At 41.7% G+C, this 13249-nt stretch overlaps 1 protein-coding gene across 2 annotated transcripts in view; it reads left to right on the top strand.

The window, feature by feature from the left end:
• col4a1 (collagen, type IV, alpha 1) overlaps positions 1-13249 on the top strand; it is a 42895-nt gene that overhangs the window by 12407 nt on the left and 17239 nt on the right. For both annotated transcript variants that reach the window (XM_030429563.1, XM_030429564.1), the window contains exons 2-7: positions 9543-9596; positions 12248-12337; positions 12423-12467; positions 12591-12635; positions 13002-13064; positions 13180-13233. In XM_030429563.1, coding sequence (XP_030285423.1) covers positions 9543-9596; positions 12248-12337; positions 12423-12467; positions 12591-12635; positions 13002-13064; positions 13180-13233 — 351 coding nt within the window. The remainder of the gene's footprint in view (positions 1-9542; positions 9597-12247; positions 12338-12422; positions 12468-12590; positions 12636-13001; positions 13065-13179; positions 13234-13249) is intronic.

Raw genomic sequence — 13249 nt, forward strand, 5'->3', positions numbered from 1 at the left:
TTAAGTTTTATGTTGTTTCTTTCTCTCTGTGTTTACATCTCTTGCCTGTGTGCGTTTCTGCACACACATGCAATATTCCTTCATGATCACTTTTGTGCAGATGTGATGTGTGTGTGTGTGTGTGTGTGTTTGTGTGAGAGCAGCCCTCTCTCTGCAAATGCATCTGCTTTTCGTTACAGAAGCCCTGAATTATTTCTGTTATGCAGATGAAAACTTGCAGCCTGCAGCCAGGACAGGACATGTTTTACATCAAGTTGGTCTCACTGAATATGCACTACAGGACTCCTTAAATCAAGGAAACAGAAAACATAGCCCTGTTTTATTGCAGAATGTACACATAATATGTCTCTTGGTGCAGGACTCTCAACTTGACCTGATTTCCCTCGGAGTAATGTCCTGTAACTGTGTGTGTCTATCATTTGTTATGCTTAATGAGATACGACATTATCTCTTTTAGACATTATGGCCAGTCAAGTGGGCAAATACGTTGATGTGCTTTCTTGCTGAGAATTAGTCAAGAAGTTCAATACCGCTCCCAGATCTGTACATTAGATATGAGACTACCTGCTAGTTTAGCTTAGCACAAAGACTGGAATTAACAATTAGCGAGCAGGGCCACATAAATATGAATTTGTCATATACAGCATTTCACAAAGTTTTCAAAGTTTTCTCCTAACACAACCCCCCCAAATGTTATAATATAGTCAGGATAATTTCTGTCCCTCATCATCTCCTTGCTGTAGTGTTAACTGGTCTCAGAATATTAAAAAAAAACAAAAAACGACCTCCTGCTTCTCTGGCTAACTCTCAGCAAGGAAGCAAATAAGTGCCATTTTCTGATACGCTGAACTATCCCTTTAAGGGTTTTCGAGTACATCCAGCAAAATTAATTAAAGTTAATTAAAGTAAATTTCAGTGGAATGTCCAATTGAATTGAAGTGAATTGATAAATGAATGAATGAAATGAATCAAATTTCCAGTTTAATTTAAGGCTGAATTTCTCCACTAACTTCACCCCATGCCTTTCCACACATTACTCAGATATTAAATGCTGCTCCCATACATGTATTCCATGCTCTGAAAACAAGAGAACATGAAATACGTCCAGAGGACCTTGCTGCAGGTGCAGCTAACATAAAAAATGGTTGCGCTTATGTGAAAGCTATCTTGGCATTTGGAGAAAATACCTTTTCACATCACACCATTCCAGCGTGTGCACGTGCCGCTCGCCCTCACACACAGGCACACACACATCCGTGCTGTTTACAGAGCGCGGTGCACCAGGAGCCTTGTCTTCCAAGTATGGCAGTCAGACAGAAAAAATCCCCTCCTCCACTTCTATTCTCTCAACCCAGCGTCTCAGTACCAGAGAAGGCCAGGAATGTCAGAGCAGCCCAGTTCAACCCGGCACAGTCTGAAACAGTCCTCCTCCGCTCATTTTTTAATTATTTTATAGGGTTTTTTTCTGTTCGTCTCACTCTCTCTTGTGCTTTCAGCTGAGGGCTACTTTGGGAACAGCATGGTTGTGGTCGGCAGCACCTGTGATCTTATTGACCGTGAAGAAAAACCCACTAATAAACTCTCAGAACCACAAAAATGCTGTGTGGAGATGTCATAGTTAACATGACATTAGAATCAGCTGAGTGGTGGAATCAGTACAACGAGTGTCTGTGTGTTTTCTAGTGTGTTGTTGCTGCTACATATATGAAAAGGTATCGCGTTGCCTATATCGCAGTAACTGTCTCATTTAGTGTTGCTTAATGATCCCAGCTGCCAAGTGAGATCCTTCCGACATTTATGGAGTAAAACTATCCTGATTGTCCCCATATGGAAGCCGTGATCTGTGGCTTAACGCCATGAGCATGTGACGTGCAGGTTAAACATATTAGAGCCAACTAAAGGAGCACAGGAGCTCGTAAACTCACTTTAACACGCTGAAAGAAAGTATGTGCCGTGTAACTGGACTTGTTGTTTCAGCAGGACACACTGAGTCCACAGAAGGAGAAGGAGATGTTTACGTGAAAGTGCATGGATACGTTCCATTTAACAATGTTGCACAATATTTACTGTTGGGACACAAAGCCCAAATCTCCTCGGATGTCATTAAGAGCAATGAACTAAGCCAACTTGAAGTTTATCCAAACAGCCAAACGCCCTAAATGCAGGACAAGATGTAAACACGAAATTAAGTGATGCAACAATATGGCTAACTTGTGCACGTCTCCTCACATAAATAGGCTGGTGTTGGAGTGGTGCAGAAGCAATGTGCCCGTGTGGTTTATGGAGACAGTTTTTAGGAAAAAAACAACTGAGTTAGAGGCGTTCTGACAGGGAAACTCAGAGATTTAGGTTTTGTTTTTTCAGGGGGCTGACCTGAATTCATTAAGATATATATTCTTTGTCAGTTTGTGGAACAACACTTCACTAGCTAGTCGCTAATTTTACTGTCAGCTGTTTGGTGCTGGGCATGTAGCTCACAGTGGTTTATTTCAGAGCTTTATTTCAGCACCAACACTCGCTCTCCCGGGGTACACACCAGACTGTTGTTCAGCTGCCAGTATACTACATCAGAACTGATTGTCAGATGGTCAAATAGTTTTTGAAACCAACAACTAAAGCTGTCAATTGTCAGCGTCTCCCAAATGACATGTCACGATTCCTGATACAATATGACCATTGTGGTGTAACAGGAACACTTTCCGGACCTTCTTTGTATTGTCGCAGTTTGGTTAAGTTATGGGTAAGGAAGGCAATTCAGGAGAAAGATGGTTGATGGTTGGGTCTCATTGCCAGGTCAACAAACACAGAAGATTTGGGTTAGAGATTAGGGCAATATTTGACAACACTGAGAAAATACTTCTCCAGAATCACTTTATAACTACTCCTATTTCAACTAATAGTGCAATTATCACAAGGGCAGAAATGACAATAGAATATAACAATAAAACCAAAATACTGATCTGGAATCATTTCAACTAAATGGACTACATATTGAATAGCTTTATTTTACAAGATGCATAAAAGCTCAACAAATCCAGAGAATACAGTCTTACAACTGAGTCAGTAAAGTTGTCTGTCGGTTTTCCCCCTCAGTGAAATCCATATCCATGTGGAAGGAAGGCAAGGAGATAAACCGAGGGTCAATTCTCCAGTCAAGTCTTTTTCACTGGCTCCAGAGATTTTCCCATTACTGGGCCAGGAGAACTTACGTTTTGTTTTATGAAAACAATAACAGAAACAAAAAGTCTTCCGCAGCACTTTCTGTTTCCTGATAAGAGCAGCCAGAACTTGAGTGCGCTCAGGAAGTCAGCTTCATATCTTTACATTAGGTCATTTTAACAGTCTCTTAACTTTTGGTCCTGATTACCGTGTGTTTGTGTGTGTGTGTGTGTGTGTGTGTGTGTGTGTGTGTGTGTGTGTGTGATTTTAGGTTGTTTTTGTTTATCCTCAGTGATATGTTTTCTCTTAATCAATTTAATTCAGTAATAAGCGACATAATTGCAATGACCGTACTGAATCTCATGACTCATGTCTGATAGCCATTATGTTATTAGGTTATCTGAACATCAGGTTTGTGTCTCATTCGTCTGTATGTGTGCAGAAGATGAGCACAAATATGTAAAGTAGAAGGATGTGAAATTACAAATCCTCCCACACGTCAGTCCTCAGCACCTCTAGGACTCCTCCCTGGGGGATTGTGGGATACATCAGCAGTGAAGTGGGAGGTTATGGCAGGAATGTTCTGGGAATGTGATGTCGTTTTAAGAAAAGTCTGTAGATGACATTGACCAGATGTTTGTGTGATCTTCAGTTTCCCCTAACATGGCTGGAAAGACAGTGAAATACCTACAGCTGTTGCAAATGTATGAATGTGGAGCACTCATTGATGCAAACGTTTCTGCCCCCGTGTGGTGAGAGTCAGTACCGGTGTAATGCTGATGATGAAACCCGTGTGGGAAATGTGTGCAGGAGGCTTTTTTAATCAAAATACTGTAATTGTTTCACACGAGATGAGTGTGAAGAGTTTGGAAACATTAAGTACACTTGCCATGTTTGGATGTTGGCTGTTATACATGAGAAGTGGATTTGCCAACTTTGGCAAAAACAACAGAGACACTGAGTCATACAGCCGGTAAACTGGAGGACAAACTCAAAACATTTCTCAACAGGCGCCAAAGAAAGGAACACTATATGGGGAAAATCCAGTTGCCCTTTCTTTATGCTTTAGTACAAAATGTAGTTAAGATCCCTCAAGTCTGTTTCATGAGAACCTCGTGGTCAGGAATGCAGTTAGATTCTCTTGGGTTAAGACAAGGTCCTGTACTGATTAGTTGTGGTAAGGTTATGAAATCCTTTTACCAGACGGCTCCAGAGAGTATAATATATTTAAGATTTCAACATTAACACGGTCCAGAAATGTACTGTAAGTAATGGGATCCAAGCAACAGCTGCAGAGAAGATTATCGAGAGAGGAGATGATGGTGACATTCATTGTTGACTTTGAAAATAGTAGTTGACAAAACCATTTCTACTCAAGGTCCATTTGATAGCTGTTCTGGAGCTTTTGGTTGTACCACAGGATCGTCCTCAGCAGTTGTCACTGTATTGTAAATGTTCATATGTAAATCTGTATCCAACTCAATCTGTTGACGAAGATATGTGACAAGATTCGAAGGACTATGTCAGCTGGTTCCCATGATCAAACTTTCTAAATTCTGATGCTCAGTTTGAAAGCCCCTAAAATCAAAAGGACATATTTTCCCTCTTGCGTGTAGTGCCATTTTTTTCCATCTAGATTGTTTTGTTGTGAGTTGTATTTTTGTAGTTGTATCTTATGTAGTTTTGGAGGTATCAGTTTTAGAGATGTCTGCCTTCCCTCCAACACAATGAAACCTGATGGTGCTCGTCGTGTGGTGCTCAAAGTGCCAAAGAAGTATGTTTGACAAACTCAACAGAAAATGCCTCTTTCCAGAAACCATGACCCAGTTACTTAAGTTGATCCACAGACCTCGTTGTGAGCATGTAGGAAGCATTTTCTTTAAGCATCACTGCACAGAAGGAAGCGTGTATCTACTCTTCCATGAGTAGATGCACGCTTCCTTCTGCCCGGTGATGCGGTGTAGCTCAGTTGAGAGAAAATAGTTCCTACATGAAACGGCTCAAAACAAAGGCTGTGGATTATCTTGAGTAGCGGGGTCATGATTTCTGGAAAGAGATATTGCTGTAGATTTTTTAAAAATACATTTTATTGGAGATTTGAGTAACACAAACTGAGTGCTAGCAACTCACACCAAAATGGACGTGGTTGTGGATAAAAAGTCATTATAGTGTTCCAATATAAAGGAAATTTGAACATCAACAATTCAGTGACAGTGGGCCAAACTCAGATTGTGTGATGTGATTGAAAGCCTCAGAGGAGCTACTAATGGACCTTGTGGTAAGTCTGTTTTTGTAGTTTTGTAGGTTACAGTAGGTCATCGACTTAAAGTTGAAATCTTGGAAACTTTATAATGCTTCATCCATGCAAGCTATTCTGTAACAGTTTACCTTCCCCAAGCCACAATTATATGTCTATGGTTCTTATTAGGATCCAGTTATGCAACAGCTCTATACACTCAGCCTTGGTTTAAATTAAGAGTGTTAAGTTTAATGTCGGGATCTCCGTAACGCCATCTCTTGCCGGCCGAGGCCTCTAATCTTGAGAGCAAACATTACTCATCACTTCCTCTCTCCTGGGCTCATCTCAGCGCTGGACTTGTGTATTCAATGATGTCAGACGTATCGAGCAAGTGTTGTTGAAGCGTCAGACCTTCTGGCACGAGGCATGAACTGATGTAACCTCCAGCACCTCTGACACTGAAGTCCAGGCATGTGAACGTGCCTCTGTGTGCCTTCCAGATCAAACTCGGCCCGTCCTCGTCTTCTGTTGGGATTTTCTAACGTCTTTCTCAGATTCTGTCAAAGCAAACTTTCAGGCCTTGTGTTTCCCCTGCCAGCTCCGGCCTTAGTAAACAATCACAAACACACTGTCATACACACACAATTATGATAAGGCACTGTTTTGCGCAGCGCCCAGTGAAGGTAAACACTGCCAGGGCACTTCATATTGATTTTTCGCAGTTTGGAGATATCCAGGCCTGCCATGCAGACTCAGGAATGACATAAACACTGAGAGACACGTGAGGCGGCAGAGGTTTACTGGATCTGATACAGAGCTCGGTGACTCACCAGCTTCTGTATATTCACAGTGGACGTCAACACTCATCACCGCAGAGAGTCCCAGGCTTCTGCTCCGTCTGTTTGCTCTGTGAAAGATCATTCTGTCTGGGCAGGGTAACACCATCTTCATCTCCACATATTCTCACAATCAGACCCTCAAGCACGTGCAGACCCTAGACTGTGCTGGTAGTCTGTAAGAATACTTCATCACATGTCAACATACAGGATGTAAAATACAACTGTATGGCCCCCGTATGTCACCACAGTATATATTACATTATTATATTTTGAATGGGTGAGGAGCTACTCTACTATTCTATTTACTGGGGCAGGTCACTTTGTAGGTAAAATAAGTAAAGTAACTAGTGAGCTATCTGTTAGGGATGCACCAGTTCAACTCCTGCAGCTTCTGATCCCCAAATGCAGGTTTTCTAAGTACCGATCTTATCTCAAAGTTCTCTATTTTTACACATTTTAAAATCATATAATCCCACGTCACTGTGACACAGTTTTGACTGGAGGGGGACTTAAATAAAGTAAATGTATTTTGTTAAGTTCTTCCGCCGCCTGTACTTTCTTGTTTGTGAACTCAGTGAGGCCATCATCCACCTTTCAACTCCACGATGTGTGTATGTAAGTTAAAAATGGTGTCCTGACTTGTGGTATAGATGAACCCAAACCCTGATCATCTGATATACCCAAAGTAGCAGTATGATAAGGTCCTCTTAAGATCCCTTATTTCACCCGCCCTATGGCTGCAAGACTCATTAGCAAGAAGCTCTTTTTGTGCAGATGTCAGCCGGGTCTTTGTGCCCTGTCTCCCATCTGGTGTTTGGGTTCATGACGAGGCATGACGGATGTAGAAAGGAAAACAAACAGGAGAAATCAAAGAAAACTTTGATCTACCTGCAGATTACTGTGCCGCGTTTGGAGATCCGGCGGCAGACATCACACACACAGGCACACACAGAGTCCTCAGCACCGTCATGCTCTACAACATTCAGGAATGTGTGCTCAGCTAAAGAGGACAGAGAAAAACTGCAGACAAAGACAGACAATCTGAGACAAAGAGCAACAGGTGAACGAGGGAGTACTCAAGCTGTACTTAACCGGGCCGCTGTGATTTACTTGACGGGTGCTGACAATATACAAGCGTGTTCCCTCATTGCATTAGCGTGCCTTAACTCCCTCTGTGAATTGTCCAAAAAAAACCATGTTAATCCGGCGCTAGGAGCTCTTATTGCTGCGAGCCAGCAGGTTAGCCATAATTAAACACACATGTGCTCCATTCTGAGAGTCAATATTCCCTTTTCCTCTGTTTGTCTTATGACACTAATCTGATCTGGAGCAGGTGTTCCTCAGGTTTTTCATGTGGCATAGCAGAAATGAATCCTGTGGGAAAAAAAGGAAAAACAATTAGTGGAGAGGTGAGACGGCGTGAGGTAGAGGTGTTTGAGACAGCGGTAATGGAAAATGGGATATTGTAGCCGGCCACACATGTGTAATATACTGCGAATAGAGGAGAACAAGTGCACTTCAAGAAGGTTGGTGCAGTCGAAAGCCGAAGGTCCTGAGGGTGAAGTCAGTTTCCCGTGGTTTCCCATGGTTTAAGAGCTACATATTGGTTCAGTTATCAGGTAGGCTAGAGAGGATTGCGTGTAAGAAGGAAGACATGGAATATATTTTAAGACTTGGGCAGGATATTGACTTACAGAAAACATAGAATTAAGAATGACTTATGTATGAGATGTCAGGTTTGGACCGTTGAGAAGATGGATGGTGATGGTGAGGGTGATAGAGTCTTTTATTTGTGTGTGTGAGAAGAGACAGCGAAAAATATTCGTGGGTAGTGTAGCTGTGCACTCTCTGCCCAGGGCCTGCACAGCCCGTCCAAAGCTCTGACAGACTCTTGGCTGGACGCCTTGCACGTGAGTCTAGGAACAGCTGGATGATGGAGGGAAAAGGAGGAGAGGAGAGGAGCGATGGAAAAGAAAGCCAAGGCAGTGCAGGCCAGTTCCCAGGCTCCGGCCTCTGGAGACCCAGGAGGAGAGGAAGCAGGGTGGGGTGGGGAGGGCTGAGAACAGCTGCATTGATGTCCTTCTGCCTGCGTGTAGTTCTAAGAAGCTAATCAGTGGCACCCCATGTGGGTTAAAAGTAGCCTTTCTTTAGTGTAAACACATTAATCAATAGAATTAAAGCTGCTATAGTAAAAAAAAAGAATGTATTCAAAATTAACTGAATGAGGAAGTGTATGTGAATCTGGTCACTTGAAAAACTGGCAGAGAATTATCATCCCAGTCTGAAGTTGTCTTCAGCTTTACGGAGGCTTGTTAACATCTTTCAGCTCAGCAGCTGTTTTCAGAGTTGGTTGAGACCAAAAACAGAGCTAAAAGTAGAGTGGATATTGGACTTGGACGGTGTTTGCTTCAACTTTGCCGTATCAACTTTAAGGTCCAATGTGTAGGATTTAATGGCCTTGAGTGGTGAGGTTGCAGATTGCAACCAACTGATTACACCTCTCTTGTCATCCTCCCTAGAGGTGACCGCTAAAAAAAATTTCAAAATAAAATAAGAATGGCACTCTGTAGAGCCAGCATTTTGTTTGTCCATTCTGGGCTACAGTACAAACATGGCAGTGTAACATAACAGACGTTGTGGAAGAGGTCATATGTCCTCTGTAGATCAGGGCTCATTCTAAGGTAACAGAATCACAATGATTCTATGTTTTAGGTCATTATACACTAATGAAAACATGATTATGAACATTATAATACATTTCAGGCAAAATTATATTCCATTTACTCCCCTAAATCCTACATACTGGACCTTAACAATATTAAAGTTGTGTTTACAGCTTTGTTTCAGCTACCCTGAAGCAGCCAGAAAAACAAATGATGAATTCTTTGGATGAGGTGTTGAATTGTTGATTCATTCTTGGACTCGTCTGTTTTTGAACCAGATTTCACTATTTTTGATCCATGAATGCTCATCTGTGGGATAGATCAGCAGGCTTGCATGTAAACACTGCAGAAGTCTATCCGGCGCTCACTGTGGAGATTTACAGTGTCAGTGGGATATGTGTGAGCCATCTGGCAAAGGCAGGACACTAACATGTTATAAAAGACGGAAGAGTTTGTAGCACACGTTAGACAGCTGACGCATGACATCAAGTTACCCAGCAGGTGTCTTTCATCCTGTCCAGCTTCATTTTGGCTCTCATCTACACGTTTATTTCTTTTTTGACACACACAAACATATCCTCTTTCTTGTGTCTTCCAAGTGATGATGATGATGATAATTTAAACGTTTCTCTTCATCCTCAGGGTTGTGGAGCATCTTGTGGAAAATGTGACTGCAGTGGCGTAAAAGGAGCAAAGGTGAGATATGTATTTGCACTCATTTGAGTTGTCACTGTCAATCAATCCTCATGCATTCGTTTCACTTATGCAATTTCATGTTAGTTTGCTAAGTGTAGTCCAGTTCATAGCAGGCCACAGCAGCTGAAGCAGCCGTGACAGCGCTTCCTATGTTCCTCTAATGGGGTCAGCTCAGTAGGACAGACTGGAGCTGGGCCTGGAGACCAGGACAGGAACAAAGATGGGTTTGAATTAGAGCGTGTCTGGACACAGCTGGGCTGAAGGCCATATTCCCATCAGATGGGGGGAAGCTCACAGATACAGATGTATAAGCGCTGGCGACCCTAGCCATAAGCTGGCTGTGTGCCTTAGAGCTGTCAGCACTGTAGCATGGATGTTAATCACTGATCTGGGACACGAGGAGTTGGTATTAACTGACCTGGGGAGAGGTAGTTTTGCTCTAATAAAATGTTTTCTATCTGTTTTAATTAGTTGAATAATAAAAAAAAACACCAGGGGCTACTGTTTAAAACCAGCAATAAATTAGTCCTGCTAACAGTTATCACATATTTAGCCAAAGCCTGATACATGTTATTCATTCAGGAAAAGTACGTACTTCTGTGACCACGATCTAGATAAAATCTTTAATACTTACATGGGGCAGCTGTAGCTCAGGAGGTAGAGCAGGTCTTCTAGTAATCAGAAGGTCACTGGTTTGAATGCTTGGCTCCGCCAGCTGCATGTCGAAGTGTCCTTGAGCAAGATATTGAACCACAAATTGCTACTCATGAGCTGTTGGCACCCTTCATGGCAACCTCTGTCATCAGTGTGTGAATAGGTGAATGTGACAGGTTTTGTAAAGCACTTTGAGCTGTCAGTAGACTGGAAAAGCACCATAAAAATGCATTTTGTTACAGAAATCTCTCAGCCAGACTCAAACTTAGATATTCACCCCTTTGCACAAATGATAAACATGAGGGGTTATGAAATGATTAACATGAAACCAGAAACCACAAGATAAAGTATTTTTATTCCTCTTATTTTGTACTGTATAGTTTTGGATGATGGCTAGTGAATTATGGGATATTTGACTTCTTAAGCAGTTTAAAATTTGGCTCGCTTTACTGTAAATATATCATGTCTTTCTGTGTGCTGGTGCCCTCTTTATTCTGCCCCTCAAACATTGATTTTGTGACATTTTGTAGACAAAATGATTCATCAGAAACTTAGCTGTTTCATGGATAATAAAAATAATCATTGAAGCCCTAGTCACAAGTAGACTTTGTTTTATGTGGTCACAAGTGAAAATAGAATAAAAAGCTGTAAGCCAACACTTTGAAGTAGTTTTATTTTTCCCTGAGCCTCCTGCTGTGTGAGTGTGCCTGCGTATTATTGGCTCAGTTCTATCAGACGACTGCAGAGTGTTATCTATCCTCTTAGTGCAACAGACTGACCTTTTATGGCTCATTCTTACGGCAACAGTAGCCAAACAGCCAGCTCGCCCCACAACAACAGATGTACTGACTGCGTTCAATGGAGCTCGGCCAATCCACTGTGGATTCAAAGCACCTCTGTGTGTGGTTGGTGAAAGGCCCCAACGACCGTCCTAAAATCTCCTGCGAGATATATTTCCAGTGATATCACTTCCTGAGGTTACCGTGGTAACCCTTATGATGATTCCCACTGGTTCAAAATTTCCTCTGACCGATGGGAGTCAGGTGTGTTGTGGTCAGAGAATGGAAATCGCTCCAAAAGTTTTAATATAGCTAGTTTTGGAGAGGACTGTGAAGATAACCTGACTCCCCTTACAGGGCACTGCTGCCATCTAGTGGCAGATAGTGAGAAAAACAAGACATACAGGAATCTTTCTGGGTCAGTTTTAGGTCACTGCCAAGGACACAAGGGAGGATTTGTTGGGAGTAACAGTACAAACGATTGTCATACGAGCATTCATTGTGAATTTAAGTGCAATGAGGTATACAATTAAAGGAGTGTTTTTCTGTCTTGGCACTGACCCACATTCTGTATTTAAACATGAAGAGACAAAGAAACAAATGGTGAAAACCAGAACTTTGAAGTTTTTAAGCTTGTGATAAATGTACTACACAGACCATTCTTTAAAATTCTGTCAAAGATTCTGGGAAAATGAATTGCCTTCATTGGGTGAAATACGTATTTTTAGGATCTGGGTGTCTTCTAGAAAGGTTTCAATTGATTCTAGATTATTTGAATGTTCAAAAAGCAGTAATGTTTTTATAACACTATGAAAATCTGACAAAGTGACTTTGCCTAGCAATAACCAAGGAAACAATAGAAGTAAAGTAGACTAATAATCTTAAATAGATCCAAATTTTTAGCTCTTAAAACTTTTTTATGATAAAATCTCTACTCTGCATGGTAATCGTGGGGTTGTCTTGTTTTTTTAAAGTAAAGTCAACGTTTAAAATTTACAGTGAATGCAGTGATTCAGTCTTATATGTAGACCCATCAAGTTTAATAGTTAAATTTGCTTTGGGTCCCTGACTCATGTCCGAGTTTGATTTATTCAATCAGAAAAAGTATTGAAATCTTTTTTTTTTTGGGGTGGACATGTTTCCAATTGTTCCCTCTAATCTCAGGCAGTATGAAGATGTTTGTCCTTGTTTAATAACCTTGAACCCGGTTCTTCCCAGGGTGAACGTGGATTTCCAGGTCTTCAAGGTAATATGGGATTCCCAGGAATGCAGGGACATGAAGGGCCTCCAGGACCGATGGGCCCCAAGGTCAGTATGCACTCGTAGACACATCAAAATTAATAACCTGAAAAGCTTTTGGTTTGACCTGAACATTGTGATTTCATTCTCCTAGGGAGATGAAGGACAACCTGGAGCTCCTGGACTGAAAGGAGTGCGGGTGAGTAACTAACCATCACAATGATGATACAGTATTATAAATGACTTTTCTTCCAGAAATTATTGTGTTCTAGTTTTAGTTTTGTCATGAGACAGTAAATCTGACATGGTTGTGATCTTTCAGGGTCCTCCTGGTCTGCCAGGCTTTCCAGGAAACCCAGGACTACCAGTAAGTACCTTTGATCTGCCCTCAAGTCTCACAACCTGCCACAAATCCAGTAACGACTACATGAGAACGATGTCTGAATCATACTACATCCAGCCACTAGGGGGCAGCAAGGTGTTTTAGCTTTTCTTTCTGTCATGACGTCCATCTTTATGAGCAGTCAATTTGCAATAGCCAACATGCAATAGCCCACTAAAAAGTAATACCCACTGAATAACATTTTAAGTGATTTTATTTTTTGGCTATATTTTAGTTTGTCTGTGGGGAATTAAGTCATTAAGATGGGGAAGGATGGTCAGAAAATTCGGGAGATTTCACTGCGTAACTACAAATTGTCTCTGATTGTTAATCCTGTGCTCCCACTCTCAGGGCATCAATGGAAACGATGGTCCCCCAGGTCTGCCAGGCATCCCAGGATGCAACGGGACTAAAGTAAGCCTCTTCTACTTCTACTCTACACTGTATTGTATCCAACGTTGATATTTTCTTTTGTCACATAACCTAAATGCCGTTCTCTCTCTCTGACTGTGTTGTTTGTGTGATTCAGGGAGACAGAGGACAAGATGGCGCTCCTGGATTTCCTGGTCTTCAGGGACGTCCTGTAAGCATCACAATCA

This window comes from Sparus aurata, chromosome 9 (genome assembly GCF_900880675.1).
Source record: "Sparus aurata chromosome 9, fSpaAur1.1, whole genome shotgun sequence".
Classification (NCBI taxonomy): Eukaryota; Metazoa; Chordata; class Actinopteri; order Spariformes; family Sparidae; genus Sparus; species Sparus aurata.